The sequence below is a fragment of the Melanostigma gelatinosum genome (assembly GCF_949748355.1).
Source record: "Melanostigma gelatinosum genome assembly, chromosome: 16".
Classification (NCBI taxonomy): Eukaryota; Metazoa; Chordata; class Actinopteri; order Perciformes; family Zoarcidae; genus Melanostigma; species Melanostigma gelatinosum.
Window position 1 is genome coordinate 3,080,664 of NC_136649.1, and position 10,274 is coordinate 3,090,937.

The 10,274-nt window shown below is 44.3% G+C and overlaps 1 protein-coding gene across 1 annotated transcript in view; it reads left to right on the plus strand.

Moving 5' to 3' along the window:
- Positions 1-10,004, plus strand: part of rab3gap2 (RAB3 GTPase activating protein subunit 2 (non-catalytic)) — an 18,184-nt gene extending 8,180 nt beyond the window's left edge. Inside the window, 22 exon segments of the mRNA XM_079287071.1 lie at positions 237-432; positions 649-792; positions 2,280-2,362; positions 2,453-2,517; positions 2,613-2,703; positions 2,815-2,936; positions 3,136-3,346; positions 3,727-3,824; positions 4,116-4,224; positions 4,320-4,480; positions 4,662-4,836; positions 5,197-5,376; positions 5,625-5,731; positions 5,952-6,018; positions 6,266-6,336; positions 6,429-6,464; positions 6,563-6,637; positions 7,093-7,317; positions 8,035-8,124; positions 8,232-8,456; positions 8,589-8,753; positions 9,100-10,004. Coding sequence (XP_079143197.1) covers positions 237-432; positions 649-792; positions 2,280-2,362; positions 2,453-2,517; positions 2,613-2,703; positions 2,815-2,936; positions 3,136-3,346; positions 3,727-3,824; positions 4,116-4,224; positions 4,320-4,480; positions 4,662-4,836; positions 5,197-5,376; positions 5,625-5,731; positions 5,952-6,018; positions 6,266-6,336; positions 6,429-6,464; positions 6,563-6,637; positions 7,093-7,317; positions 8,035-8,124; positions 8,232-8,456; positions 8,589-8,753; positions 9,100-9,258 — 2,855 coding nt within the window. The 3' untranslated portion in view covers positions 9,259-10,004.
- The last annotated feature ends 270 nt before the right edge of the window (positions 10,005-10,274 follow it).

Below are 10,274 nucleotides of genomic sequence, written 5' to 3' on the forward strand. Positions count from 1 at the left end.
TGGCTAGGATACGTTTAGCTGCTGCCCCCGTCCTCTCCCAAACAATCTGAACTATCCCTTGAAGCATGGAGCACGTGCTAAGAAGGTAGAAGTTTCATATCCCTCTTTTACGTTTCATTTCTCTTGTCGCTTTAGCGGAAGTATCCATGTGGTCTGAGAGACATGCTAACTATCAAACATTGATAGCCTCCTTCTTTAATATCATAAGACCATTCATTGATTTAACTTGACTGCAGGTTACCGAGATGCTCAACTGGGTTGGCTGCAGGTTCCGGAGGAGCGCGGTGATCGGGAGTTCTCCCCCTCTGCCTCCCTTCCCAGACGCCATGCGTTGTTTCTGGTCATCTACGCACCCCGCAGGGGAATCCTGGAGGTGTGGGGGATGCAGCAGGGGCCTCGAGTTGGCGCCTTCACTGTGGGCAAACACTGCAGGTATAAACAATGCGAAAACTGAAGGCGTCAACTTTTTCTGAGGGCTGTGCTTTCTTCGACTCAAAAGCATCACAAACAAAGCAGCACGTGTGCATTTTCGTATGTAGTACCACAGAAGATGCTGTACACTCGGACACTCACGGATAGACAAACTGGGGAATAGCACACAATATAATGTGTGTTAAATGTTGTTGTTTTGTGCGTGTGCACTTCCAGGTTGCTGTACGCTGGCTACCGTCTGATGGGGGTGAACAGTGTTACCAGTAAGGGCTGGCAGCTCCTCACCCAGCAGGTGTGTCTGCTGGATCCCATCACAGGAGCATTGAGGACAGTGAACATCCCCTTCCATCTGGCCCTCAGGTTGGTTCACAGACATACATGAACCTCAGAGATACTGTCGATCAGCGTTTGTCGTGTGTGCGTTTTTAAAAGGAGTAGTCCAGCACCTTTTGAAGCACACTAAATAATACTTCATACTGTATCTCACTTGTTGAAAGTGTTAATTTGACAAGTTGCAGCCTTAATGGGGGTCATGTTCATGACTATTCTTCGGCCAGCAGCAGAAACTGAGTTCAAGAATCCCAAAACATCAAACTTCGTGTTTGTTGTACAGTAGGATTGCTTGTACATGTGGTGTAGGGATACTCTTTCTTCTCTCAAACAAGCTTTTGGTCCCTGTATGTACTAGGAATGTCATTCTAATAGGGATGTGTATCTTTCCCTCTCAGGACCATCTAATACATATCTCAATAGTCTTCGATACAATACAAACACGATACATTTAACCATGTGGTAATTCAATACAGTCCAATAAAGCACTACTTTGATATATTCAGATGAACTTAAGTCATATAGTATTGTCATGACGTGTCATATATTTCCCATACCAGTTTGGTTCAATGCAGCTCATCGGCCATGGTTGTAATTTAATGGCAGTAACCTTTTAATTTCAACTGTTGTTTGCCTTGAATCTGTGATGATGATGTGACTGAATTCTATGACATGTATTTTATATATGTACCCCAGCTAGCTAATTGGTTATCACTTGCTGACATGCAGCCAACAAGCCAAAATAGGCAGCAAAATGGTTGTGTGCTGCTGTTGAATGTAGCTTAGCCTCCCCGCATACAAAACCATCGCCTGGCACATTTGAATCCCATTTGTTTTTCTGAATCTTCATAGCTTGTTACCTAGCTAGCTCCCCACTAGTGACCGCCTGCTTTCACGCATGACTTGCTGGCTCGCTGGCTGTCCTCTGCTCCTGTCCCCCCTTTACTGTATAAATAGTGGAGAGACAGGGCCAGGTCTCGCTGCCTCGTGCACACACAGAAAACCTCAATTTGTCTCTTTCTGCTCATACACATCTTTATACATCCATGTCATATAACGTGTCAAATTCTGCTCAAGTGGAGCTTTTTCTGATTGTCAGTTTATAACGGACCTAGCGTTTTTTGACCGATTCCACTTTGGGTTTGGGAGAATTTGAGACGAAGCAGAGTTTTGTATCAGTTTAGCCGTATGGATTTAAACTCTGCCAATTTTCAGAGACGTTACAGTTAATCTTTACGCCCCTACGTTCTAGTAATATCTGTATTATGTACCTCAGCTATAGAAGCATAGAACTTATTTTTGTACAAAATGTACTCACTCGACTGAACAGGAGGCACATTTAGATCCTGCTAAAGAATGGGAGTTTATGGCTACTTGACTTTCATCATTTACTTTCACAACTAAGGTTTTCAACCACAACTCCAAAAGTCTTTATATTCTCACAAACAAATGACCTTCACAGATGAATTCTAGGCTTTGATATCCAAATCCTTCTTTATCTCTCTTCCCCGTTTCAGTGACAAGAAAAGCGAGCGAGCCAAGGATATGCACCTGATAAAAAGACTGACCACTATACTGAGGAGCAGAGAGGTGGAGCCTGGTAAGAGATGCAGGATGTATGGAGATGGAGATGTAAGAGAGGTTTGAATCTCTGCCCTTCTATGTGCCTACTCATCTTTTTACTTTTCAGACATTTTGGAGCGCGAAGCCAAAAGTGTGTTGCTGGACATCAAACACCCCGCCATTAAGAAGCAGGTACAAACAAAGACACAAAACAAACTGGCTCACACACTAACAGAGAGGCCTGGTGTCTTTGTGGTAACGGTCAAAGTCTTCCCTCTTGCTTCTAGGCTTTGGAGTCTCTGCTGTCAAACAAGAATGCTCCTGTCTCATGTCTAACTAACATCACACGCGCCTTACATGACACTCTGAAGCAACAAGGTAACGAGACGGTTTATTGTTAAGAAACAATGTTGTACTGTAAAATGTTCCGTACATATCATACAATGGTTTATCTGTCTTTGTTCGTGGTTGTGTATTTCTTCATCACAGACCCTGAGGAGGTGGATGCAGCATTACTCCAGCTCTGCTCCTCACAGCTGACATTGCTTCAGCTCTACACCGACATCCAGAACCTGCACTCTGGTGCAGACAGAGAGGCCTGCTCTGAAAATGTAAGGACATACACATATGTGAAGCTTGTTAATGGCACTCGCATAGACGTTTCTAAACTGTAATACACGATACAAAGCTACATACCGGTAATACCGTATGATAGGCATTACAGCGACTAACTAGGGCAGTATTGTTGCTACGTGGTCATTATTAATACTCATAACTCTATGATAAACTTCTGGTCTCCCCACCCAACAGGACTCCCTCGAAGGCATAGAGGAGGAGTTGTCCCGCGTTGGCCCCACCTTGCAACGCTACGCCCAGCTCACCGCGAGACCAAGTGTTTCCTTTGCCCAGGACTCACCTGACTCACCCATGCCAGCCCAAGCCTTTCTCTCCCAGATGGAGTGCACCGATGATGAGGGGTTGAGGGTCACCCGCGGCTCTGAAACCAAATGGAATCATCTAGGTATGGCAACATTTGTATGCACATTGTACGACCAGACCTTTACACAGTTATCCAAGCAGATACATGAAACAATCAAAATATATGAGGCTATGTGTAGCATTTTGTTCGTCTCAGTATGACACTGCCAAATCAATTGCAAATGCATAAGTATCAGGTAAGAGTATGAAGTGTCATTTGGCAGTGAGATGCTGGTAGTGTCTGTCTCACACCAGTGGAATTCTATTGCCGTCTTTCTCCATGTGCAACAACGGGATAGGTGGAATTTACACAAGTCACACAGAGGGTTGTGTAGTAGAAAAGAAGAATACTTTTTGATTTACAGACATCAGTGCATCACACAAGTGCAGACTGAGGACTTTACTCTTGTGTGTCCTTTGCAGGGAATTTTATGTTCTGGGGTTGTCTGTGTGGAAAGAGTCCTCCCCGTGAAGTCTGTGACACACTGCAGCAGGCTGGCATCAGTCCACAGCAGCTGCTGGTAAGATGGAGGAAAAGATTGGTTGAAATGAAGTTGTGTTTTGCTCATGGAGGTAAAAGTGCAGTCAGATGATTATGTGACAAATATGAGGACTAATGTAATTATGATATGTAGTTTTTGGAGTGGGCATGTTTCCTATAGACTCCAAAAAGCTTCCATAAGAAGAATGGGAATGACAGCAATCCATCCTTAAACAAGTATTTTAGTACAGGAGTGCCACCACTTTAAATGAATGCTCATTCCGCTAATATTTCAGTTTGACCCTTTTCCACCTGCTCCTCTTCTGTTCAGTCTCTGTTGCTAAGTGTGTGGTTGCAAAGAGAGAAGGAGGTGCTACAGAAACCAGAAGAGGCCGTTAGAAATCTACACACACTACTCATCGCCCTCAGCGACATGAAAGGTGTGTGCGTGTGTCCAGCGTGGGCTGACTCATTTGCAAAAGTGTCAATCCATGAAAAAAAGGAGGAGGAAACTGTTAACGCTTCCTCTTTTCAGGAGCAGTTGAGGAGTCGTGGGACCCCCAGTCCATCTCTCCCTGGTGGCAGCAAGTTCGCTGCACATGCATCCAGTCCCACAATGCTGCGGCTGCTCTGCTGGCCGCCTTCGTTGCTCACCGTGCTGCAAAGGCGAGCATCACAAGCCGGGCTGACAGCAAGGTAGTCTCGTGCACACACACAGATATACACACAGGAGTGCACTCATCATTCTGTGGGTTGACTTTTATTTCCGAGTTGGTACTCTCCCACCTTCTTCACCAACACTATAACTACTTCGAGGCATAATATCGGCAACTAAAACCACACTCACTGACCTGTTTTCTGTGTTTGTGTGGGACAGTTTCAGTCAGAGTGGGAGGCGGTGTCCCTAGAGCTGGAGCAGTGGGTGGTGTGTGTTCACCAGCTGGAGGACGTGCTGGTGCTGCAGACTCTGCTGTTGGTGCCTCCTCCTCAGGGAGCAACAGGGGGCGCTGCAGCTCAGTGCTCCATCAAAACGCTGCTGGAGGGAGGCACAGGTAAGCTGTAAAGATGAATATCCTCAGGGATGTATGCAGGCAGACAGATGAGCTATCAAAAAGTAAGACAGCGGTTCTTTCTTGTTAGCTATGATGTGTTTCTTTCTGTCTTTGGGTAAATGGGTATTACAACAACAAACTGATCCTGAAAAATGATCCTGCCAAAACATTTAGAATCACTTGTTTTCACAGTTGATAAAAACACATCTTATTATTATCCAAAACGGATTTTAAACAAAAGGCTAAAGCAATTTAGACCAGAAGTTCTCACTTGCCTCTTGGGGTTTCTGTAATAATCTTGGTGTGGCTACATAAAACAGATCTTCTATTTGTGTCGTTTTCTTTGTTACGTCTGTAAAGGTGGCATTGCCGACAGTGTCTCCAAGTGGGTGTTCAGACACAACTTGGCCCCTGAGCGACTGAAGGAAATTCTCCGAAAGAGAGAAGACGAAGAGGCAGACGAAGAACTAGAGCAGAAGGCTGGAGAAGAAGGAAATGAGCAGGAGGAGAAGAGCCAAGAGGACACAGACAGGAGAGCAGGTCAGGACTCTGAACCGGACAAGAACTGATCAACATGTTGACGTACATAACTGTGGATATTCACTTCTACATTGGCTCTCATGCTAAACAGGTGTATCTCTGCTTTTATCAGTAATGTTGTTAATAGCCTTTGTAGATTCATACAGCATTACGAGAGCAATGTTATGACTGCAACAGTACACACTATATCACACACTTTACACCCTCAGATCAAATCCAAGTCAAACAAAGTCCACTGTGTTTTCCAGAGCTGTTGGTGGCAGTGAGCCAGCGGTTCCCACACTCCCTCTCACCTGACTTGCTCTTCACCCACTGCTGCTGGGAATATGTAGTGCAGTGGAACAAAGACCCCGAGGTGCACACACACACACACACACACACACACACAGGCTTTTTGTTTATGATAGTTCAGAAGACGTAAGACGGCCATTAAATGTTTATCTTCAGTTCATTTGGTGTATATTATCACTACTTACTGCACAGCAAGCCAGTTCTACCAAAGTGGGGGAAGGAACATGGATGACTAATAACCAATCCCCTCGTGTTCTTAAATCTGGACCTGCTTCTCTTCCTAGGAGGGCCGATACTTGTGGTTGGCTGTTGAACATTTGAAGCGAGTCTCCTGTCCATATATCCATCTAGGTGAAGGGCTTTTTTTTTTTGCAAATATTTTTTATATATTGATGTCTAATCCATCTTCTCATATTTGTGTCTATAATTGTTGGAAACGGTGTACATTTCCTCAGATATGCATAAAATAATAACCCTAATATGTGAGCGAAGGTACTGTGTTACCAGAAGTGATGTTAACGTTTGTAAATCAGTAGCCTACCTTCTGAAAATGACCATCACTGGTGTTAATACTGATTTCACTGAATCTTCCTCTCAGGTATTTCTGCCATGATGTGGAGTACGTTCATTGTCAAGCGTTTCTCAGCAGCAGCCTTCCTAATGGAGAAGGTAAGTCATGCACATGAAGTGCACAGTGTGTCTGATGGAAGGCGATGTCTGTGAGGCTATATATATAAAATGTTAACGCTTCCTTTTCCTAGGTGGGGAAGGCACCCAAAGATCGCTTATGTCGACGGGTAAGTACGTATAGATTTGATACCATTATTTTAGATGTGAAGTGTTTCAATTCAAGTATTTAGCTGCATGTTTTAAGGACGTGCGTTTGTGTGTGCAGGATGTTGGGATGGGAGACAAAGCCGTGACGTCGTTCCTGGGCTGCTGTGTCCAGCTGCTGCAGATCCTCATGGAGGTGACTGGAGCATTTGTCTATTATTGATTACTATGCAAGTAAAGAGATTCCAGGAGAAGCAGAGCATGGAGAAACCTATCACTACCACTACTAACCACACCTATACTTGATACGCATCTGATCTATTAGCTAGTTCGGAACGATGTCCAACAACTTTGTATTATTACCTGCAGTAATGCTTTGTGTCTGATAGGGTTTCTCCACAAAATAGTTCAATAGAAATTCTTACAATTCAGTCTAGAATATCTAAACATGCAGATGTTGCTCATTTCAAAAGTTTAATTCTTGGATAGAATGTATCCTGAAAAGATGCAGGGGGACTTTAAATCTGTGCATGTGTTGTAATCTGCACTTGGCTGCATTGACTGTGAACTAAACTGTGATTTAAGATGATAATGTGACAAGCACACAAGCTTTTTTCCTCACCATCTCTTCGGTCGCTTTTTGTCACGCAGGCGGACTCGGCGGTGGAGGACGTTGCCCCTCCGGAGCTGTCCGTGGAGGAGGCGTGGTGCGGGGCCGAAGGCCCTGCGTCCCTCGTTGAACTCGCTGAACTGGGCCTGGGGCAGAGAGGCGTCTGCTTCACGCTGGTGCAACACCACTGCCTGTTAGCCTCCCTGCTGCATGCTGCTATGAGCTTCAGTCTGAGGGTCAAACCACTCAGTCTGTTTGAAGGCAAGGTGAGGAGACGGGACACACACACACACACACACACACACACACTCATGGTGACCTTTCTACAGAAGTCCCAACAAGACTGAAGACATCATTTACTAGCTACTAGATACTTGTATCCTTGCACATTTGCATTGTGCACTGATTTTGACTTTGCGTTGTGTCATCATGTGTTTATTCATAATGCAGTATTATATATGGAAGTGAAAAACAAGTTTTCTAAGTCTGATCTGACTTGTTTTCTCTCTCCTGTGTTTATGACTTATGAATAAGTGACAAAACATTTTTTTGCCAGGATCATTTTGTTAAGTTTCTTTTTTTCATCGGTGATCAAGTGTTTATTGTTGTCGTACTAATTTTGACCACGAGGCTAAAGTGCACCACTCTCCACTAAAGCATTCATGTTTTTCATTTACACAACTTGCTAACACACAATATATGTATGAGTGGTGTCAAAAATGTTGAATCATTAGTACATATCGATACTGCATATTTGAAACTGTTTCATTATTCATTTTCTGCTTTCTCTTCTCTGCAACAGCACCTTGACACACACTATTTGTCTTTCAATAGAAATCTGAAATTGTATGCACTCATTTTTGTAAATGTGTCACTATGGTATCAAACATTGTATCAGTTAGAAATTCAAGTATCGTGACAACACTAATATGATTCTTTAGAGTCCATAGAGAAATAACCCTACCTGGTTGGTTTTGTCCCAGGGTAAGAATGCTTTCTTCAGAGATCTGACGTCCATCCAGTTGATGCCCACTGGAGACATGGACCCAGGCCTGGTCTCACTACGACAAGAGGTGGGCGGTGGATCTACATCTAGAGGTCTAGAGAAAATGAAGATCTTGAAAGCAAACAGTTTGTTGTCATCTCATTCCATCTTGCCCACATTCCTGCTCTGTCTCAGTTCCTCCTCCGGGTGCTGACCGGCTGGGTTCAGGCTATAGATGATCCTTCCAGCTCAGCCCCCGGCACCAAGACCCCCCCTCTGCCTTCTAGTGGCCCCAAGGCTGACTGGTGGCCCTCGCTGTGTCTGGAGCTAGGCTCCCTATTGCAGGTCAACCCCGACATCCTGAGGCGGCACATCGTCTGCGAGCTTTACAACCAGGGCCTGGACCTCCGGGCTGAAGAGGCAAGGCACAATGTGGTTTTCTTTTGTGTCAGACAGAAGCTAAAATCTGGATTTTACTACTTTTATAAAACCTTTTATGCTGATCCCAGTGCTCCTACAACCCAATGTTGTGATGTAACTCTTATCCCCCAGGTGATGCTGGAGGTGGAAGATAAGGATGTGCTGGGCTCCCAGCTGTTGGTGCTGACTGGCCAGAGGCTGAGTTACTCGCTGCTTCACAGCCAGAGCCAGACGCAAGCTGCCATGGAGCTGCTGGCCCGCCTCCCCCCCACCCTCTGCACGTGGCTCAAGGCTATGGTGAGACACCAAAACAATGTCATCGGATCAAGACATTTCAGGCGCTGGTTCTTAGAGGCTAGATGCTCTTTTCTATAAGGACATTTATATGATGCACTATAATATTAATGTCCTTATAATGTAAGTAAAGTCATAGAAGTGTATCCCATGGATAATATGTGCATATGTTTTGAAGAATAATGAATAGGACTAGTTCAGGATTGGTTTAGAAGAAAGGTGGACTCTAGTTTTGGCCTGAGCTCTATCACCAAAAACTGTCAGGTAAAAATAAGCCATCCAGTTTTGCAGTGACAGGCCCAGCTGCCTGTTTAACAATGGAATGTATATAATGTGTTTTGTGTTGCAGGACCCTAGTGAGCTGCGGTGCCCCCTGGTCCCCCTGTCCCAGACCAGCAGGCTGGTCGGCCGTCTGATTGAAATCCTGCCAGAGAACCACGCCCAGTACAGCCTGGCCCTGCACCTTCTGGAGGCTGTGGATGCCCTCACCACTGAGGACAATAGCTGAGGGGGAGGGGGGGAGTGGGTATGTGGACACCTTTTTAAAGGAGTGGTCATAGGAGGCAGGTGGAGAGATGATAAGGAAGAAAATAACAAAGAAATGAAAATCTGTGATGGAGGCAGAGAGGTGTTGTATGTATGGCGACTGCAGATAGACCCCCACCACCACCACCCACTATCTAATCAGAACCAGGTCTGTACCACCTCAGGATTGGAGTTGTGCAGTCCACAAAGAGAACGATGATGGACGGCCTTCTCACCCTCTTACATCATTGAGATGGAGGACATGGTGTGTTGTGTCATTCAGCTGATGTTAATACGATACCTTCGTCCTCACCACTTCATTGTAGTAGGCTGTGGGTGGATAGGATAGGCTTTTAACTTTTTTTAATCTATATTTTGGTGCATGTAACATAACTTGTATTGAATACTTGTGTTATTGAAGAGTCGGAATATGATTATGAGATGGTTATTAAGGAATGGGGCATGTCTTTTCTTTGTCACTTCTCCTTCTCTTTCAATCGGATTAACCTCGAAAGTCAGTGTGTTGGTGTCCTCACTGTGTGCCATATCAAGTTCTGTTTGACATTTCCCCTTCCTCTTTCACTTTCTCTCGTGGACAAAAGATGTATCATAAAATATATGGAGCTTATTTTGTATTTATATACGCAGACAGTCCTGTACTAGCTGTGCCTGTAAACCTTCTCTTCTGTATTCTTATGTCCAGCGGTTCCCACTGGGCTGATCCAGAATAAAGAGGTTTCTCAAAAGCTCAGTTGTTTATGTTGACGTATTGCAGTGTTGTTGGCTACTTGTTTGATTGTGATGACACTCTGAACAACATGTTAAGTGTTAGAGTATGCCAGAAAAAGTCATTGAAAAAGTAACAGTAAAAAATAGTTGTGTTGAAAAAACTAATGAATAAGTCATGGTACAGTTTGTTATAAAAATGTCATAGTATTGTATGTCGTAAAAAGAATAGCATATTGAAAGTATGTTGATAAAATGTCATTACAAAGTCAT